Source organism: Triturus cristatus, chromosome 3_1 (genome assembly GCF_964204655.1).
Source record: "Triturus cristatus chromosome 3_1, aTriCri1.1, whole genome shotgun sequence".
Classification (NCBI taxonomy): Eukaryota; Metazoa; Chordata; class Amphibia; order Caudata; family Salamandridae; genus Triturus; species Triturus cristatus.
The window spans coordinates 894,220,705-894,243,208 of record NC_140583.1 but is presented as its reverse complement, the minus strand read 5'-3'; the positions used below and the strand labels follow the sequence as shown (position 1 = coordinate 894,243,208).

The window sequence follows — 22,504 nt, the reverse complement described above, 5'->3', positions numbered from 1 at the left end:
TCTGGAATCAGTCTGAACACCACTCCAACAGTTTATGTTGTATAAACTCGCAGATTCTATATAGATTTGTAGGAACTGCACGATACTCCCCCTGCTCAAAATAAAGTTGAGGGCCCTAATCATGATACTCAGCCATACGGAGGGCCACAGAGTGCAAAAGACTGCTAGTATGTAGGATGAATGTTGTTGTTTACTTTGAGTGGTTTCCAAAGTAGTGCATCTTTTGCACTTTTATTTTGTTCATTTCAGGTTAAATGTAGGTGGCGTGAAATAACACTACAGTGAATAAGAGAGGCTTTAAATAGGATAGAAAATGGAAACAGGAAAAAGATAAGATTCAATCTTACGTCATAATGACTTCTTGTTATATAACATAAAATGAAACGTATGTAATGTAAAGTAAACCACTTATCTGTAACAGTTCAGTGGGAATATTACAGCACATAGATATAATATTGCAAGTTGTAGGTCTAATAACTTGAATTACTGAAATATGAACAACGGTGCACCAGGACATAGCATGACATAGAGATATAATTAAACACACAGGTGCTTGATTATGCCCCTTAGATGGAGGGAATGTACGATGAATACATGTTGTCAGCCAGCATTACTGAGGCGTGTGATACGTTGATGACAGAGCATACTTATTGTTGACTATCTTAGCATGGAAACAAACCATGCATGGACATGTTTGTTACCAATCAGAGATTTACCACAAGATACAGATAATAGTGTTTCAGGATAGTACATGTGGACCAGTGTTTGCGCTAGATGTCCTTATTGATGATACACAGCACCTCCCAGACTAGCAATTCATGTGTAATGTAATGTGTAAACTACTGGTTGGTTGCAGACATACACATAATGACACATCTGTATTGCCCCAGGTTATTTAGCAGAATTGGGATGTGGAGTGCAGGGTAGAATTAAATGGATGCCTGTTATTCAGTGCCAAGATGACTCAAGAGTACATTATGTTATGTTATGTTATGTTATGCTATGCAATGCTATGTTAGGTTATGTAATATACACCCTGATGCAGGGCCCGAGCTTTAGGTGTGATGGACTTTTCTGTTTTTAGGCCCAGTCCTGCTGGGTCTCAGACCCTGTAGTAATTGAAAAATTACTTTCAAGCGCTTCCCAACCCGGCACCATTCTCATGTCCTTAACTTTACAGGCAAAACCACTGATGATTTCTCAGCAATGGCTGTAAGAACCCAAAAGGTAACCCAAGTCAGCAAAGTAGTCACTGTTAACATTTCACGTGGTTTTTGTCATCTTGCATTCGCTAAAATGATTTGCTTTTTCCAGATGTTGTGTTTCTGGAGTTTTTTTGCATGCAAAATATGACTCATATAATACATACTGTGAACTAAGTTGCTTCTAGGTGTCTGGGGAGTTCAGGTTATGATGAGTGGGTGCTCATGGTAGGGTATGACTGAGGCTGAAGGCAGCCCAAGTTTCTTACTGTGTCCTGAAAAAGGTGTCAACTTGTTTTAATAATAGTCCTACCGTAATGTTCCTTTCTTGTAAATCTCAACTATATCTTCCTCCTGCTTCCTCCTTATCTTGCTACTTTCTACCTTTCACTCTTCCCCATTACCATCTCATTCTCTCCACTTCCTCATCCCTTTCTCTAGCCCTTAGCATCTCTCTTTTCTCCTGCATAACTCAAGGCCCCTTTATTTCACTTTCGTCTCTCCCTTCACTTCACTTTGGCCTACATTCGCTCTTCCCTATATGTCTGCATCCATTTGTAGCTTGATACGTTACATCTTTCGCTCTCCCTACTCTGTTCTGCATCTCTAGGCTCTCTTTTCCACCTACAATTCTTCATCTCTCTCTGAATCCTATCTTGTACTTTATCACTCTCCTCTTCTGTTTCTGTTATTCTTTGTCACTATTGTCTACTTTTTGTGCTCCATTTACTCTCTCTAGTATGTCTCCACTCATCTTCCCCTTTAATGTTTTCAGTTTTTGCTTTGTAATCTGTTGTTTCAATCAATCAATCAATCAATCAATCAAGCATTTGTATAGCACGCTACTCACCCGGAGGGTCTCAAGGCGCTTGGGGGAGGGGGGTCCGCTACTGCTCAAACAGCCAGGTCTTGAGTTGCTTCCTGAAGGAGAGGTGGTCTTGGGTCAGGCGGAGGTGGATGGGGAGGGAGTTCCACGTCGTGGCAGCCAGGTAGGAGAAGGATCTTCCTCCTGTCGTGGCTCTTTGGATGCGGGGGACGGCGGCGAGGGCGTGGCTGGCTGATCGAAGCTGGCGGGTGGGAGTGTAGAAGGTCACGCGGTCGTTGAGGTATCTTGGGCCTTGGTTGTGGAGAGCTTTGTGTGCGTGGGTGAGGAGTCGGAACGTGATTCTCTTGCTGACGGGGAGCCAGTGCAGGTTTCTCAGGTGTACGGAGATGTGGCTGTGTCGGGGAATGTCCAGGATGAGGCGTGCTGAGGCGTTCTGGATGCGCTGGAGTCGTTTCTGGGGTTTGGCTGTGGTTCTGGCGTAGAGGGAGTTGCCATAGTCCAGTCGGCTGGTGACGAGGGCCTGGGTGACCGTCTTCCTGGTTTCGGTGGGGATCCATCGGAAGATCTTACGTAGCATGCGTAGGATGTTGAAGCATGATGCGGAGACGGCGTTGACTTGTCTGGTCATGGAGAGGGAGGAGTCCAGGACGAATCCCAGGTTGCGTGCGTGGTCTGTTGGTTTGGGTGCGCTGCCAAGGGCAGGGGGCCACCAGGAGTCGTCCCAGGCGGAGGGTGATGATCCCAGGATGAGGACTTCCGTCTTATCTGAGTTCAGTTTCAGGCGTCTGTTCGTCATCCACTCGGCTACGTCTTTCATCCCTTCGTGTAGGTTGGTTTTGGCGGTGGCGGGGTCGTTGGTGAGGGAGAGGATCAGCTGGGTGTCGTCGGCGTAGGAGATGATGTTGAGGTTGTGTTGGCGTGCGATGGCTGCGAGGGGGCTCATGTAGACGTTGAAGAGGGTGGGGCTGAGTGATGATCCTTGTGGTACGCCGCAGATGACTTCGGTGGCCTCGGATCTGAACGGGGGTAGGCGGACTCTCTGTGCTCTTCCGGCGAGGAAGGAGATGATCCATTCCAGTGCCTTCTCCTGGATACCGATGTTGTTGAGGCGCTGCACTAGGGTGCGGTGGCAGACCGTGTCGAATGCCGCGGAGAGGTCCAGGAGGATGAGGGCCGTTGTTTCCCCGTTGTTGAGTAAAGCTCGGATGTCGTCGGTGGCTGCAATGAGGGCGGTCTCGGTGCTGTGGTTGGCCCAGAAGCCAGACTGCGAGTGGTCGAGGGATCCGTTCGTCTCGAGGAAGGCAGCCAGTTGTCTGTTGACGGTTTTCTCGATGACTTTGGCCGGAAAAGGAAGGAGCGAGATGGGGCGGTAGTTTTTGAGGTCGGTGGGGTCCGCTGATGGTTTCTTCAGTAGGGCGCTGAGTTCGGCTTGCTTCCAGCTCTCTGGGAAGGTGGCGGTGTCGATGGAGGCGTTGATGATGTCCCGCAGGTGGGGTGCGATGACGGAGTCGGCCTTGTTGAAGATGTGGTGAGGGCAGGGGTCGGTTGGAGATCCTGAGTGGATGGAGTTCATCGTGCGGATGGTGTCTTCGGTGTTGACTGGGGTCCAGGCGCGGAGGGTGGTGGTGGGGGGCGTTGTTCCGGTCGTAGGGTGCGTTGGCTGTGTGCTGAAACTGTTGTGTATGTCTGCGATCTTGCTGTGGAAGAACGAGGCGAGCGAGTTGCAGAGGTCTTGCGAGGGCGTGATGTCGTTGTTTCCGGCGCTGGGGTTCGAGAGCTCTTTGACGATGTTGAAGAGTTCCTTGCTGTTGCGGGCGTTGTTGTCCAGTCGTTCCTTGAATGCGGATTTCTTGGTGGCGTGGATCAGCTGGTGATGTCTTCGAGTGGCGAGCTTGAGGGTGGTCATGTTGTCTGTAGTTGGGTCTCTGCGCCAGGCTTTCTCGAGGGCCCGGCAGTTCTTCTTGGAGCTCTTGAGTTCGTCGGTAAACCAAGATTCTTTCTTGGTGCCGGGTCTGGCGGGGGGGGGGTCCTTCAGTGGAGCGAGGTCGTCTGCGCAATTGCTGATCCATTTCGTGAGGTTGTTGGCGGCTTGGTTGGGATTCGCTGATCTGGTGGGGGGGTTCTGGCTCAGGGATGTGGTGAGCTGGTCGGCAGTGATCTTGTTCCAGCTTCTGCGGGGGACCAGTTGCGGGTGGTGGTGAGTCGTGGTCCTTCTGAAGCTGAAGTGGACGCAGCTGTGGTCTGTCCAGTGGAGTCCGGTGGCGTGGCTGAAGGTGATGTCCTTGCTGGAGGTGAAGACAGGGTCAAGCGTGTGGCCGGCGTAGTGGGTGGGGGTGGTCACCAGTTGCTTGAGTCCGAGGTTGGCGAGGTTGTCCAGCAGGGTGGTGGTGTTGCGGTCGTTGTTGTTCTCATGGTGGAAGTTGAGGTCCCCGAGGAGGATGTAGTCAGCGGAGGGGAGGGCGTGCGGGCTGATGAAGTCGGCGATGTCTTCGCTGAATTGTGTGCGAGGTCCCGGGGGTCTGTAGATGAGGGTGCCTCTGAGGGTGGTCTTGAGGTCGGTGTGGATCTGGAAGTGCAGGTGTTCGGCGGCTGTGAGGGTGTCTTCGGAGTTGGTCGTGATGCGGATGGTGTTCTTGTGGACGATGGCGATGCCTCCTCCATTCTGGTTGGCGCGGTCCCTCCGGGTGATCTTGTATCTGTCCGGGATGGCGATGGCGATGTCGGGTGCTGAGGAGGCGTTCATCCAGGTTTCCGTGAGGTAGGCGACGTCTGGGCATGTGGCGTCGGGCAGGTTCCAGAGTTCCACTGAGTGCCTGTGGACGGAGCGGGTGTTGAGCAGGATGCACTTCAGGTGCTTCAGGTGGTTGCTGTTGGTGCTTGGATTGGCGGGTGCGGTACGGGTCCGGATGCAGGAGAACTTGCAGGATTGGCAGGTGAAGGGTCCGTGGGTGCATCTTGGGGTGGCTCTGCAGCAGCCGGGGCTCCGGCCGGTGTTGAGTGCGATGAGAGTAGCGGCGTTGTAGGTCTTGCAGGTGGGCTGGCATCTGCGGGGGCCAGGGGGTCTGGTGCAGGGCGCGGGCCAGGCGCGGACGGGCGCAGACGGGCTTGCCTTAGGCGCGCCTTCGGCGCGCCAGCTGCGCGCGTCCGCGCAGCGCGGCCTCCATATGAGTGGGAGAGGGAGGGAGGAGCAGCTGGGAGGTGGGAGCGGGCGGCCAATAGGGTGCGAGGGGGGCGGAGCTATGGGACACGGCGGCCAATAGGGTGCGAGGGGGCGGAGCTACGGGACGCGGCGGCAGGAAATGGGCAGCGAGGGGGAGACGCGGGGAAAGACAGAAGAAAAAAGGGACACAATCTGGGCACCAAAGGAGAGGGGGACAATCAAGGCAGCAAAATACACAGGTACAGTGGGGGAGAATCACTCCTCGTGGGTACAGAAGAGAAGGAGGGCACAGTCACTCTAACGCAGGCAGACACAATGCAGCAGCGGTCAGTGGTCACACAGGGGGCTGCGTGGCGGTGAGGGGAGCGACCTGCCTGGTAAACAGGGTCAGAGGTTTCACTCCATGCTCTTCCCGTCACATTTTCTCCTACATGTCCCCACTCATCTTCTACATTCTCCCCCTCTTCATCCCTCCCCGGCATATTTCTACCTCCCTTGTATCACTAAATCCGCGTCATGCTTCCTTGCTACCTGTATTCCTCCAACCCTTCTATTTGCTCTCTTCCAGCTCCGTCACTCTTGTATGTTTCTATTTTCTCAGAGTATCTCCACCCCTTTAATTCACTGCCTGCTCTTCATTCTTGCCTATGACTATATTTTTCCATATCTGTCAATTCACACCTCATATAGGACATGTAGGTGTATGCGTGCAAAGCAGGAAGATATATTACTTTATAATATAGATGATTACGTTTCAGGTAAGAAGGGCATTGCTTTCTTCTGGTTATTTAGAGCATCAATTTTATATGGAAAACACTTTGGAGTTTCAAAAGATCAACCAAAAGAACATGTACTTTCACATAAGGAAGTGGTAAGAAATGAATATGCGAGGTCCCTGTCACTGGGCAGCAGGTCATGAAAAACAGGTTTGTGGGTGATATGGGAGATTAGGGTGAGAAGATGGCACAGTTCTTTGAAGACAATAGCCTGTGAAGTATCACGAACAAGCAATCCAAGTTCATTTTTGGTGAATCCCATATAAATCTCTGAACTTGTTTCATGCAATTTGTACTGTTTCAAGGAAATAAAGAAGTTGTTTGAAGGGGTAACACGACAATTTCTTTACAATTGTTAAGTGACATTGTTGTATTTTTTGCCCTAGATGCACTCTGTATAGCAGACTGTATGTGATATAAAAAAGACCACTAGGCTATGTCCTGAGGAAGGTATCAACATGTTTTAATAATAGTCCTACCGTAATGTTCCCTTTACCAGAAAAATAAGGATATACCTTAGGGTGAAGAAACAACGATCCTAATCAGGGTGAAGTACAAGCAAACCCCAAATTAACCTGTGCTCAAGCCCCTGCTAGCTTGGCACAGAGCAGTCAGGCTTAACCTAGAGGCAATGTGCAAAGTATTTGTGCATCTTGTCAAACAGTAGAACAGTGAAAACACCACACAAAAAGATCCTACACCAGGGCAGAAAAATAGAGCTCAATTTAATAAATAAAGCAATCCCAAAATGACAATAATCAACTTGGTAGAACTTAAGATAAGAATTTTTAAAGAATAAACTGTAAAATAATCCCTAGAAGCAATAAGCTGCTATTTGGGATATTTGGTTGTGCTGGACCGGGACAAATCCAATTCAGGCTGACCGCGATGGACCACGATGGAGGGCGGGCTGGCTGCAGGGACCTGGCTTGATCTGCTGAGAAAGTACTGTGTTGCATCGACAACGAGATGCGGGGTGTTGACAAGGTGATGCATCGGCCCATACAGTGAAGGGGATGTATCTGTTTTCTCCATGAAACGGCAGAGATGCGTCGGTGCCGAGGGCGTTGTGATGGTTCTGAAGGGAATGTGTGGACTCTGCTTCAGCAGCAGAAGATGTGTCGGTTCAGAGGGCACTGCGCTGGTTCTGAGATGGATGCATCGTGCTTTTCCATGCAACAGCAGTGATGCATCAGTTCTGTGGGCGATGCGCTGGTTCCAAAGGTGATGAGCTGGCTCTGCTCCCTCAATGGCGGTGAAGCATCAATTCTGCTCTTGTAGCAGAGAATGTGTCGTGCTGAACTAAAACACCTTTGGCCCACTCCCAATGGTCCATGTGTAGGAGCAGGCTGGTTGGAAGTCTCTTATGTCCCTGAGACTTAGGATCAGGAGGCTTGCCAGCTAGCCCTTAGAGTCACACTAGGTTCTGGGAACAAGAGAGGCAGGTCTAGTCCTTCTCACCCTGGAAAAGAGGGCAGCATGCAGCAGGTCAGCACATCAAGAAACAGTTCTTCCAGAACAGCAGCCTAGCAGAGTGGCAGCCCTTCAGCAGCACAGCAGTCCTTCTTCTTCTTGGCAGGGTATCCTCACGTCCAGAAGTGTACTGGAGTGGTAGGGTCAAAATTCCAGTTCTTATACCAAGTGGGGCCTGTGAAGTGGGGGAGACTTCAAAGAAGGGCTTTGAAGTGCACAGAGAACCTCCTTACTGCCCTGGCACCAGCCTCACTACAGACGGTTAAGCAGTCCTTTGTGTGGGGACTGGACACAGCCTATACAGGTATAAGTGTGATACTGTGTCCAGCTCCTCCCTCCCACCCTGCCCAGGATGGCCCATTGGGATGTGGATGACCCATCATGATGTGGATGGCCCATCAAGTCACACCTAAGCTGTCTAGAGAGAATGCACAAAGGCCAGTTGTCACACTCCCCAGACGTGTATTGGAGACAGGCTGCAGGGACACAAGGCTAAGAGCAGAAAAATGGCATCTTTCTAAAAGTGGATTTACAAACAAAGAAAAGCAAGTACTGACATTGCTTTCCAAACTACTAGTTTACATCTAGGAACACTCAATCTAATTATTATGTTCTCTTTTACTTTTAATCATTTTTTATGACACAAACACTTTCTTCTTTGTGTTATTTGTACAGTATCCGTCATCAACATCAGAACAACAAACAAACAAGCAGTGGCAAATCAAGTTTTCAGATGCCCACATCATAGTACAACATGCAATAAACTATTATAGAGACAATGAATCATACAAATTCACAAAACATCAAATTAGTAATACACATAAAACATTGTTATCCTAGTTCAGTATTTCACCATTGACAACAGCCTATAATGGATTTAAATGACACTTATGGCTCATAGCCAATCATCCAAGACCAGGGGGTGGAAGCTTCTGTTGTGTCCTACTTTCAATAAAGACAAGGATTGGACAATATAGAGAGTTCCAAAGAACAAATTCCCTGTATGCCAACGCTTCTTTTCCATACACTCCACCTGGTATGTATGCGCAGTTGATGCATTTCGAACCCAACCAAGTCACAGGATTCTCCTCAGGACCAAGAATCGCTGGACACTAAACAAAAGAGCAAACCAATGAAAAAACTCTAATCATTAAAAATGTGAATTATAAAGTTGGCTTAATCGTGGGCTCTGTATAGACTTGATACATTTCCTCCACTACAAAACTTACAACTGCTTTAATCTTGTGGGCTCAAAATCCTCTCTCCCCACGTAGATCTATTTGCTATGGAATAACTGTTGAACAACAAAAGAATGCATGACTAGTTGAATATCGATGCATCTCTGTATTATGAGATTGCTTCGCAACTTGAAATAAATTGTTAACTCACTCGTAAATTGTATGTTGTACTGTGATGTGGGCATCTAAAAACTTGATTTGATGTGCCACAGGTTGTTTGTTTGTTGTTCTGATGTTGATGACAGATACTGTACAAATAGCACACAGAGGAAAGTGTTCTTGTTGCAAAAAATGATTAAAAGCAAAAGAGAATATGATAATTGAGTTTTGTGTTCCTAGATGTAAAATAGTAGTTGGCAAGTAATGTCAGTGCTGGCTTTTCTATGTTTGTAAACATTTGCTGACACTAAACTGACCCATTGTGTTTTGAATCTTTCTAGAATAGGCATTGTTAAAATTGTAATGATAAATTCGACTTTACCATTAAAGAGGATTTATCATTACATTTCCATAGGTACTAAACATGACAGCTTGGAATTATAGCTTATTCAGTGTAATAATGAATCTACAATGTTAACCCATTGGAGGGGTAGGCCACACAGTAGTGAAATACAAATTTGGGAGTTTTTTTACTACCAGGATATGTAAAATGTAAAGGCATATGTCCCACCTTTTAATTACAGTGCTCCCTGCCCTGTGGGCCATGGAGGGCCTGAGTGATGACTTATATATATTGGCAAGAGGTTTTAAATGCCATGTTGACAGGGCAGTGCAATCTGCACATATAGGCTCTGCAGTGGCAGGCCTGAGACATATTTAAAGGGCTACTTAAATGGGTTGCACAATCAGTGCTGCAGGCCCACTAGTAGCATTTAATTTACAGGCACTAAGCACATGAAGTGCACTGTACTAGGAACTTATAGATAAATTAAATATGCCAATTGTGGATAATCCAATCAAACCATGTTTAGGGGAGACGCGCAGGCACTGGTCAGAAGTGGTAATGTATACAGAGTCGTAAGGCCATCAAAACCGAGATCAGCAAAATTGGAGGCAAGCAGGCAAAATGTTTGAAGGAAGACCACCCTAAAGCTGACAGGTCTAACAACCATATTATAATAAGTGTGTTTGTATAATTTGTTTGGTACATTGTGGTGATTGTCTAGTGATGTTATAGTGGATATGTGGCTATATGAATGTGATTATAATTATGTGAATATTTTATTGTTAATAGCTCTATGAGGAATGTGCTGCGTTTTCTTTGTGTTTTTATGACTATTTTTTTAATAATCGCATAAAGCTTGTTGAAACTGAAAATTGAGTGTGTTTGCTGATTCTTCTAGACTAGTATATGATGATACAAATATGATTGTATAATGCATGTATGTTTTATGTTAAGTTGGTTGATTTGGTACGTTATGGTAAGTATACTATTCAATGATGCATGTGTATGTGTCTGTGGATTATAAATGGTGGGTCCTAGTTATATGGTTCTTGCATAGGTAAATGAGGTGGGTGTATAGTAGTATGAAGATGTTATAATGAGGTCTAGACATTTACTATACTCTGATCATTTCAATACCACTGTACTTAATGGAAAGTGATCATACTAGTCATGCCATCAGTGATGTTACAGGGATGTTATCAGTGATGTCATCAACGATGCCATCAGTGATGTCATCTGTGAGGTCATAAGCAGTACATGGCTAGGACATGTGTTGTGGTCACTGCACTTAACCACAGTTGGCAATTTTCAGGGGTTTTACGTTGCAACATGCTGTATATTGATTCTGTTTTTTCAGTGATATGTTTTATGATATACTGCTTTCAAATGACTTGACCTTCAACTTGGCTTTGGCCATGCACAGCGGGCATAGGTCAGAGGTCCTGTGCTGCAACAGGCGTTACATGGTAATTTTATCTGTATGTCAGAATGCTTCCACTTTTGGGACAATGAGCTCACAACATTACAATGAAATCTCAGATTACCATATCTGTACAATGATATCGACAATACGATCCCAGGAATCGCCTGCCCACTAAATATCATTAATATTACTTCTATTTATAATTTGTTGTGTAAGGTGTATGCTCGCAGGACCGGAGCCAGCAGGCTCAAGGATGGAAGTTCCTGTTATGCCTATGATGTTTAGAGAGATTCTTCCTGATTTTAGCTTGCAGGCTTCCACTTCCAGCCCACAAGCTTCTACAATTAAAAATAAGGCAGAAATTATTAATACCTGTATTTACATAATTGATATATTTTTCGCCACATTTCAAGGCAAGATCCCCCAGTTTTGATGGTGGGATTTTTTATTATATATTTATTATATTTCATTATATTTTCAGGCCTCTAGGCCAAGAAAATCAAACTGTTTGTGAATATATGCAGTGGTACTCAAACCGAGTCCACTAATTCATGGCCAAGTGAGCTAGAGCTTCAAAATTGTTAGGCACATACACACATATTGTTTTTCATGTTATCTTTGTGTGAGGTCCATTTAGGGCCCCCTCACAGAGCCTAAGAGTTGGGAGCTGCTACACCTGTCCCCTTATGTGGCTTTTTTTGTTTCAGGATGTGGGGACCATGCTCTGGATCCAAAATTGGTGACCATACGAGACATTTTCTAGTTGAGGCTGAACATTATGAAAATTTGGTCCATGGGGTCCAGTGTGGGTCAGTGGACTTAAAACAGATGACAACAATAAAAGTTTCCTTAACAAGTGAGATTTTTTTTTTTCGGATTTTGGTCCATGGATAGTCCACAAACCTGGTTGGAAACATATTGCTGAGATATCGCTATAATTTAGTTCTTTGAGGCTCACAGACAATTTTTTGCGAGGCTCATTTGTCACAATCTACTGAATGAATTTACAACAAAGTAAGCACAATCACAGTCCTGACTAACTTTCTACTTTCATTCCAAGTTCGGTCTAATACTGTTCATCACTTTTTGCTTAAATGGAGAACAAAGATTCCTATTGGATGTCTCATTGTTGTATTCCCCTTAGTTCCTCCAACCAGATCGGTCTGAATGTTGACAATCCAAAACCAGGTGCGTAGCCACCATTGGTGCAGCAAGTGCAGTGGCACCGGGACCTAGAGCCCTGAAGGGCCCGTTGAACCCTGATACTGGCTATACTATACTATTCTAACAGCAGTAAAAGGGGCCATTTTCTCTGCTGGCACCGTGGTCCATGGCATCCTTGCTACACTACTGGCCAAAACACACCCATTTTCGCAATTTGATTAGGAAGTCTCATACAGATTCATCAAAGGGCATCAAAATTATAAGCGAAGCAAAAATTGCCCTTTTCAATGGAAATTCAGATAGAACCATAAATGCATAGTTGCTTTCACCGTTATATATAGATTGTCACATTTTAATGAAAAGGTTCAATTTAAATTGACATGCATTATTTGATTAACTCATCATGCTCTGTCCTATTACACAAGAACTTCAACTGTACTCAGAGTACCACCCACAGTTGAAAAAAACCTCTTTAAGGGAAAGCTTCTGCTCATATTTGTCTTGAAAAGTGATCAGAATACATAAATGTCAGTTAATTGGCCCCAAACTTGACATTTAAAGGTATTACTTTGAGGAGAGTATTTTTACATTTTCTGTTTCCTCTGACCAAAATATAGCTGTATGTATAACCTAATCAAACTTACCCATAAATGGATACAAAAACTGAAGTAATGAAACCAACAGGAACCCAATCACTCCAAAGGTTTTGTTGACCAGAGACTGGTAGGTATGTGTGCCTGAGACGTTTCCCCCTTTTATCAACAATATGATGGAGTAATCTGTTGAGGAAAGGTGTAATTTAATTAATATACCGTACAGTGTTTATCTTTTACGTCAGAATAGTTCATGTTGTCCAATTTTTATGAGCTATCATATAGTATTAATGATAAACAATTACCAGTAAAGAAAACACATATGCTTCGTGCTGAAATGACTTATGAACTATAAAATAATTGAAAGGTATTATTGAAATAAATAATTCTGAACTATTTAACATTTCACTGTCAAAAATATAGAATAAGTAATTAAAAAGAAGGAATGAAACTCAGTCAGTCAAAAAGGTACCTGAATGACATGAACAAAGAAATAGATTATTCACCTCAAATCCTGACAAAATTTGATGAAATTAAAAGTAGTGGACCAATATTAGGAGTGTAATTAATAATTGCTAAGATATCTATCTAAAAGATTCCACTACAACAAACAATGTTTTGAGAACGGCTTTTGTCAAAATATACATAACATTTGCATATATTATGTTCATATTCATCCATGAATGGAAATGCTAATAATCGTATATGTAATCACAAATATATTCACTGTTAATCAAATCTGAACAATGTTTTCTATTTGTTAGAAGCATCCTGTGGCATTGTATTAATCACACACTTTTTTATGGCCCAGAAGCCATAATGCTCCATGTTGTACACTACACATTTTCAGTATGATAATCTCGCTTTCAAACCAGGCAAGGGAAGCTGGGTTTTGTGAGAAGAATGAAGCCAGTATTGTGTATATGCCAGTATTGTGTTCAAGGGTGTTCAGCGCTTCCTTGAAGCGAAGTCTCTGGCAGCAGCACATTAGATATGTTTTGGGTCAGAACAACAAGTTCTGCCATTGTATTGAGAGAAACTGTGCATTTACTAGTTTAATGTTGCATAAGTTTAGGTTTTAGCTCTAACTGACCGTTTTCTAGTGAGGGTCTTAGTCAGTTGATAAAACAATTATCTTTCATTTTTGCTTGGTGCCTACTATTTTGGACTAAACGCTATCTGGACTTTAGGCGTCCTGCAGGATTGTGTTTTATTTTTAACACTGTGCAACCCTATAAAATGTGATATGCATCTTCCTATAACATTTATCATTTTCAACTAAGCACGAGGTGATCAAACAGCAGAGGACCTCCATTTTCACTAACAGATTTAATAACTAATGTTATTGATATATCAATAATTACATTCATCTTCAAATGATAATGCAGTAAAGGGGAGAGCCTCTTTAAATCAATACCAACAGTCAATGAGTACCTCTGAAGAAGCATCTACTCAATTGGACCATTTTAAATGCTCCTTTGTTGCCGCAAGTTTCTAATAAGTTGAATCTATTCTGGTCAGGCGTCAGGCTGCCAAGAAAGGTTTATAATTTGATTGCAGGTCATAGATATACTGGTATTATTAACAGATATTTACACAAGTGTTTCTGATGAGATTTGGAATAGTGTTTGGATTTAATTGTACCGGCATGACTATCCTGCCTCAGTAGCTCATACCAACATACTTCTTACTCATGGAGGACCATAGACACCAAAGGAAGTGTTCAAACTCATGCTTCTAGAAGTTCCTAAGTGTTGACTTTGTAACTGTGTGATGATCAATTTCACATATGAGTTTTGACGGCAAAGATACAATTGATTGCTTGGGCATATGGCGCATCCCTGCGTTTTCAGACTGGTGGAGCAAGTTTTGATTATCACCACGCTCCGTCATTCTGTTGTACATATGCCCCCAGGTTTTTCCTGGTCTTAATTTTAATGCTACCCCAGATTTACGCCACCCTTGTAAATATGGTCAGAGCCAAAATCAATGGGTGTTGTCGCAGAACGCCATCCCCATTGCCCACCCCTGTCATGCTAAGTAAATAGCGAAAGGATGCCTTATTTATAAGGCAGCGTTAAGCCATGTTAAGTGGCTTAACGGCAACTTGCAAAAAAAGGCAAAGCCCCTATCGCCACAGAAACGTCATTAAAAGTGACGTTCCTGTGACGATAGGGGCTTGTAGATATGCCCTCTGGTCTTAACATGGCGAAACAAGGAGCAATGTTACATTTTTCCTTGCTTTTGCTGTTTTTATGTGTGCTGCATTGTGCAGTGCACATGGAAACAGCAAAACGCCATGAATGATTGTTTATGTGCAGAAAGGGGTCCCTTCCTGCACTTAAACAATCATTAAAAAAATTAAAATTTGCAACTTCTATGTGTGTTGCACAGTTCAGCAGTCTTAGGAGTTACAAATTGTCATTTATGATTGTTTATGTGCAGGAAGAGACACCTTCCTTCTCATAATCAATCTTTTCCCCCAAAGCAGGCACTGTTGCACAATAGTGTAAGGGTGCCTGCATTGGCGCTAGCAGCTTAATTTAGCGCCAGGTCTAGGGGAAATGCAGGGGTGTGCTGTATCTTTGTAAATACGGCGCATCCCTGAGTTTTTAGAATGGTGGAGCGTGGTGTTGGCAAGTTTTGCTTAGCGCCACTCTCCGTCATTTTGTTGTACATATGCCCCATGGAATTTGAAGGTGGAAGAGTTTCTCACTTCGAGGCTCATGGTACTGTTCAGCTACTGCAAGTATCAAGCCATGTAGACAATTCTTTCAAAATCAGTTATTATCAAGACTAACAACCCATCACGTTTCAGTTCTAATGTTAAATGCAGAAGAAATTGAGTTATTTGTTGAGAGGGGTGGAACCTCCACTTAAATAATAAAAACAATCCTTGTCACGGTGAACCATAAAATTCACTAAATTAACCTGTGCTTATTCCTCTGGTAGCTTGGCACAAAGCAGTCAGGCTTAACTAAGAGGCAATATGTAAAGTATATATGCAGAACACAACAATAATAAAGTGCCAGCATGGATTCTGCAATGCTAAAAGATTACAACCAACTTGACGACCGTGTTTGTACCTGATCACATGAGGAAGACTGTGTGCTGCATTGCCTTCATGATAAGGTTAAAATTAATATGCAATCTATACAATTAAGTGTCATATCAGCATATAGTTTGGAGTTCAGTCTTGACGTACTGCAGACTATGTTATCTGATAATAAACTATTTATGGTAAATTTTTTATAAAGTCCACCTGTTACTCGTACATAATCCTAAAGCTAAAAGGATTATTACCAACTGTGTTCGACCTCCCACTGCCCATGTTATATTGCTGTATTAGGAAGGCTTGAGACCTTGCTCAAAGTGATGTGGTTTGAAGCACATCTCAATGTGACTGGCTGCACATTCCATCTTTTGGCTTCTTGTACTAAAAATCACATTCCACCTGATTGCTCAAACCTGTCACAAGGAATTGCTACATTTACCTCTATGGCTTATTTACAGATACTGCCACTGAGCCACATACAAGTGATGCCTTACAAAGTAATGCCAAATCCGAGCTGTTTTTGTCTATTCCAATATGCAGAATTCTCACCCGGTCTGCTTCTAACAGGGTGCTCAATGTATTGGTTTGTACCAGATTGCAGGTAGTGGCTTGTGATAATAAGTCAAAATAGTTAGACGGAAGCAAATGCTCCTACTTACTGGCTCTACCATGGCACTTTCTACGACTGTGGACCACACAATACATATACATGAACTTTACCCACAAATAAAGCGAAATGTATTGGTTTTTGCAACATTATGACTTCAGCATTTTGAGTGTGTGATGACAATGCATTTTTTCACATGTCAAATACTCTCAGGTGCATTCCAGTAGAGATGATGGATGTTATACCAGACTTACTGGGTGTTGTATTACCTCAAACGTTTTGCCTTCTCTCCCAGATGTTTTGCTAAAATTGTTTTGGATGGCATTAGTGTACTTTACCCCTGCTAACCAGCGCTAAAGCGCTTGTGCTCTCTCCCTAAAACATGGTGAAATTGGCCTAAACCTAATTGACACAGTTAATTAGGTACCACAGTAAATGGTACTAGTTGTACTGGCCTGTAAACTAAATGCTAGTAGTGGGCTGCTGCACTCATTGTGGCACCCACTAAAGCAGCCCCTTAGAACATGCCTTGGGTCTGCCACTGCAGTTGTAGTTCAATTTTAAACTGCCATTTCGACCTGGCAAAATGTACCTTTTGCCCGGCCTAAATCTTCCTTTCTAATACATATAAGTCACTCCTAAGGTAGGCCCTAACAGCTCCTATGGTAGGGTGCATGGTATTTAAAAAGTAGGTCATGTGGGTTTAGGTTTTACATAACCTGGATGTGAAAAGACATTTTTCATTGTTGGTCTAGCGCTCTAATTGACAAACACTGGCTTACCTTATTAAATTTATTAAGTGCTAACTTGAATTGTAATTTAAAATGTTATTTAATGGTGAATTCGGATTTTAAGTTACAATTCTGAAAATGCCTCTGTTAGGAAGTTAGTATTTTCTTGTTCCAACCAACTATGCCTTTCTGCTAGTGTCCTAGATCACTAGGCTATGAGACCCCTTGGCTGGCATCAGTGGAAGTTCCTCCAAGAAGAAAATGGTGAAAATCTTGAAGTTGGGCGCTTCTTGACCACAAAAAGGCCCGTCTACATAGAAAGTCTGCTGCCAGCAAAGATCGGTGAGATCTGCACTTCGCACCAGCAGAGACTATCCACAAAGAACAGAAATGCGGGACCTGCAGTTCGCTCTACAACAATGACAGCCAAAGACGACGCCAATGTGAAACTCCAGCGATGACTGGATCTTCGTGGTGCAGAAACAACCGCTTATGATGCCTGACCTGTTTTTCGCCCCAAAAGCTTCCTCCTCACAGCCTCCTCAACCATGAACGGAACTCTTTACACCAGACTTGAGAAGGTAACCCTTCGGCAAGACTACCCTGTCCCTGTATCCGACACATGCTTCATCGCGGTTGGCTTGAACCTGTGACTTTGCCCCGTCTAATGCTACCTGTGACTTTCCCCCGTCTAATGCTACCAGATGGCCATAAGTGGCGCTTTACGATTTTAGGTGGGATTTTCTCTAAATTTAATATGCCCAATTTTACTGATGGGATTTTTGGTATTTTGGTATAATTTTATTTATTAAAATATACTCTATTTTTCTAAATTGTTTTGGGATTTTTCTTTTGTTCTGTTTTCACTTTATTACTTTGTGTGTGCTGCATAAATACTTCACACATTCCCTCTAAGTTATGCCTGACTGCTTTTGTGCCTAGATACTAGAGGGTTAAGAACAGGTTAATTTAGTCACTTTTGTAGTTAACCCTGACAAGGGTTGGTGTTATTGATTGATTGGGCCTTCCATCCCCTCAACCAATAACCCATCATCCTAGGGTGGAGTACACCTAAGCAGCCAAAAAGAAAAATGTGAAGGCTGAAATACTCATGAGGGCTGATTCAAACCAATGACAGAAGCTCCTGGAGTACAAGAATACATAAGATGCAGGAGGATGATTGAAAGCCTCTTTTGCATGCAGAGAGTATATATTGAATACAATGTGGCCAATGCACACAAAAAATAAGAAAAGTGTCTTCAGAGAACTCTGACGTCGACTGAATGTTGTCATTGTACTTTTTATTATTCACTACCATGCCTAGCAATATGCCTGGAATGCCGCACCAGGAGCAGGCTTTAAGGCGCACTCTTGAGAAGGTCAGGTGACTTTGCAGCTGTGCAGTGTTCTCCAAAGTGGGGCGCTCCACAAAAGTGGAGGAGGATCCCCTGTGCAAATCCATATTTCTTGTTATAATCACAGGGAACAAGGACCTGCTCACACTGTGAACGAATAGTTCATACATCCGTATTGATGGCTATAAATATTAGACCCTCATTTGTAGCTTGCGATGTTAACGTCTAAGCTATTTTACGGTGTAGTTCACTAAAAGAAGACGAAAACAATTTGTCTACGAGGTATGTCAGAATGACTATGTCTCCCCCACCCGAATATGGTGAAAAAGGAGTGAAAAAGGGAGTGAAAGGAGTGTTGGTGCCTCACGGTAGCGCCACCAAGGAGGGTTAAGCAGGATGGTACTCGCCTGCTACCTCAATTTCTCATCATCAGCTACCAACACTCCAAAAGCAGGAAATGGTGTCTAATACTAGTGATAAACTGAATAGGTGCTAAGGTGTATGTTCAAGAGAGGAAAAGAAAAGAAACTGTGCTAAATTGTGTGCACCGTCTCAACCCCTAAGTGATATGTAATAATATCTAAAAAAGCTGAATCACACTGGCTTGCATACTTTATTCTAAGCTGCGTGATAGCTCATGTGTTAAAATGCCGACATGTTTCGTTACCATTAGACAACACTCACGGTAACTTCTTCAGGGCGTGGGGTCTGTTCAATTCACCCTGCACCTCAATTTTTCGTTTAAAAACCTTTCAGGGTGTGGCCCGCGATGGGCATACCTTTACCCTTGGGACCTTGCGGCTCTCTGTGCGCGTTCAAGGCACTACTTGCTTCGCTCCAAACGTGAGTCGTGCATCTGTTCGTAACTGGCGTTTACTCAGCCCAGGAACCCAGTAAACGCCAGTTACGAACAGATGCACGACTCACGTTTGGAGCGAAGCAAGTAGTGCCTTGAACGCGCACAGAGAGCCGCAAGGTCCCAAGGGTAAAGGTATGCCCATCGCGGGCCACACCCTGAAAGGTTTTTAAACGAAAAATTGAGGTGCAGGGTGAATTGAACAGACCCCACGCCCTGAAGAAGTTACCGTGAGTGTTGTCTAATGGTAACGAAACATGTCGGCATTTTAACATTGTATTTGTTTGTGAACTATTCGTTCACAGTGTGAGCAGGTCCTTGTTCCCTGTGATTATAACGAAACATGTCGGCATTTTAACACATGAGCTATCACGCAGCTTAGAATAAAGTATGCAAGCCAGTGTGATTCAGCTTTTTTAGATATTATTACATATCACTTAGGGGTTGAGACGGTGCACACAATTTAGCACAGTTTCTTTTCTTTTCCTCTCTTGAACATACACCTTAGCACCTATTCAGTTTATCACTAGTATTAGACACCATTTCCTGCTTTTGGAGTGTTGGTAGCTGATGATGAGAAATTGAGGTAGCAGGCGAGTACCATCCTGCTTAACCCTCCTTGGTGGCGCTACCGTGAGGCACCAACACTCCTTTCACTCCCTTTTTCACTCCTTTTTCACCATATTCGGGTGGGGGAGACATAGTCATTCTGACATACCTCGTAGACAAATTGTTTTCGTCTTCTTTTAGTGAACTACACCGTAAAATAGCTTAGACGTTAACATCGCAAGCTACAAATGAGGGTCTAATATTTATAGCCATCAATACGGATGTATGAACTATTCGTTCACAGTGTGAGCAGGTCCTTGTTGTTTATAATGTACTGAGTGGGGGATGACCTGCTTTCTGCCCCTTAGCTCCTTTATATAGATTGATAATCACAGGGAAAACAATTTTCCTGGGGAGAAAGCCCATCCCCTACATCCTCAACAAATCTGGGTGTGATCTGTTCCCCTTCGCACTCTCGAAGGGGAGTAACTTTAGCCCTGTGCAAGAGTAAATCTCTGACCACTTTTGTGGTTGGCAAAGGTCAGACCAGTTTGGAAATGTTTAGTTTCCAGTTTTTATATAGTGGTAAATTGGCCCAAGGGTATTAGATACCTTTATGTGAGCACCAGATTACATTACATAAGGTCAGGTTCATATATATTTTTTTCTTTGTTTAATCTAGGTACATGGTGATTAAATGATTTGCTCAGAATCAGAGGATGTTGAGCTAATTCTGAGACTTGAACCTGGTTTCAAGTTCCAAAGTAGACATATCTGGCCATTAGGTTGCATCTTGACCTCCATGTATTTGTTTGTAGGCATTCCTAATTTTCCAAGGTAAACCATGCCTTGGATCACCCACGTTCCTCCCCTTGAGTTGGATTTACGACTCCAGAGATGTCTGCTCTTGTGGCGATCTCCAGATTTGCAAATGGGTTTACAGCTGCCAGGAATCACTTTGTGAATGTAAATTAGGTGGAAATGTGCATTTGTAACTGAATGTACCTTTGTGAAGAGGACCCAATATGTTGCTCTAAATGGCACATGCACCATTACATGTCAAGCTTAAAAAAGTACAGCTGCGTTTTCTTCTGCTTGCAGATGACACACAGCTTACTGCAGGATTCATCAAGTGCTGGACCAAGAAATTCTCAGTCTGTAAACTGCTACTCAGGTCCCAGTCCCCTCTCTCAAATGACTTACCTAATTGAACAAGGAAGCATGACCAAAGAGCTTGAATCAAGCAGAAACAAGGGCCAACAGATTAGGGATTACCTGTTAGGCAGGATTGTTGATCCCTGACAATGGCCAGCCTCACTCAGACCTTCCCAGCCTCGACGGAACTGCAGACGGTACAGGGCTGAGAAACGAGACCACAGTGATCTTTTCTGACTGGATCACTCCTGCACAGTTTACACAAGTGACGGCAGAGTGCCGCAACAAATGAACAAGCTAATACCTTTAAACTACCATAAAAGTGGAAAGTCAGTCCCTGGGGGCATTGTTAAAAAAGATAAAATGCAGGTCTGCAGGGCTAGTTAGAGTTCCACCCAGAAAAAACACAAATAGCAGTATCATGATCCAGGCAAATAACAGAAAAACATTTCAAGCAAGCAAGAGAAGGAGAAGGCATAGAAACATACTCCATCAAAAAACAGCATCATTTGAAGCAGATGATGTCAAGGAATGAAAGCAGCTTAAAAAATGGATCAATCACAGTAAGACCACCGAGTTAGAGCTTTGTTTTCAGACAGTAAAGCTCAGGATGCAGTGAGCAAGGTTTGTCGCTTTGTGTTTCTGATTTGCACTTTCGCAAATAATGTTCTAACAAAGACATATTGGATTAAATGAACTAATACTGCATGCCATAGAAATAGGTGCTCGGATCCACGCAGCCCATCAGAATACAGTCCCTGGCCTATTCTTAAGTCGAGCATTCGAGACCTCTTGTATATACTTTAGTATATACTTCTATGTGAATGTACTTTGTGGGCTTACTTATATGTGTATGTACTCTGTGGGCTCTGGAGATTAGCCCTAGGACTTGTCTGCTTCCACTTAAGGACTTTTTTTCTGTTCAACTGCCTCTATTTAACTGTCTTGATAGAAAACGACCAGCAGAGGTCAGTAAAATACCAGAATTGCTTTCTGCTGAGTGACTTTCTGTTTTTTTATTTTCCTGGCAACTGACTCTATTTAACTTTCTTAATAGAAAACGACCAGCAGAGGTCAGTAAAATACCGGAATTACTTTAGCATTCTCTAGATTCCATTCCATAGAAATTGTCTTCCACGAGCACCTGTAGACAATAATATTTTTTTCAAATCTTGTATTTTTATATTAAAAACAGAGCTTTGGACTATACCATATCCCATTAAAAGGCAATATTTCTCTCCATGTGTTCCCATACCTGGCGTGTTACGCAGTTTGGTGCTTCCTTTCCCTCCATGTTAAAGAACAGTAGATGTTTCAGCACCCAGGCTAATGTGCTGCATAGCTAAATACATATAAGATCCCAAAGGCGAGACCATTGCATTGCAAATGCTTGTTTTGTTTCTATGAGCTTTGGAACCACCACTCATACTTCTGTATAGTCGAAGTACAAACAAATTTACCAACGTTTTGCAAATTGTGTTTAAGATTTTCACATGGGTTAGATTTTGAAGTAACTGTCACTAATTGTGTTTAGTATTGGCATTTAAACAGAGTGACATCTTACACACCTACATTACTTAATAGCAAAAGAATTAAAAAGAGGGGTTTGGTACAGTACCTGTCACACATGCAACTCCTATTAAAAGTAGTATTCCAAATGGACAACCGGCTTGTTTCATGGAGTAGGGCAACCCTATGAAAAAACAATTTAGTGAATGATCAGAATAATTTGTTTAATGGTGTCACATTTAAAACCAATACTCCCCCCCTCTCCACAGATAAATAATGCACCACTTGTACAATGCAGTTAAACAACATGTACACAGAGGAGTGTAAATGTGACATGCCAAGCTGAGTCTTTTTTCTACATTGAATCTAAACAATTGGGGTACCAAG

The 22,504-nt window shown here is 43.4% G+C and overlaps 1 protein-coding gene across 1 annotated transcript in view; it reads right to left on the bottom strand.

The window, feature by feature from the left end:
- SLC38A11 (solute carrier family 38 member 11) overlaps positions 1-22,504 on the bottom strand; it is a 336,603-nt gene that overhangs the window by 308,081 nt on the left and 6,018 nt on the right. Inside the window, exons 4-5 of the mRNA XM_085646219.1 lie at positions 22,227-22,301; positions 12,352-12,486 (exon numbers count right to left, since the gene is read on the bottom strand). Of these exons, the coding sequence (XP_085502345.1) occupies positions 12,352-12,486; positions 22,227-22,301 (210 nt within the window). The remainder of the gene's footprint in view (positions 1-12,351; positions 12,487-22,226; positions 22,302-22,504) is intronic.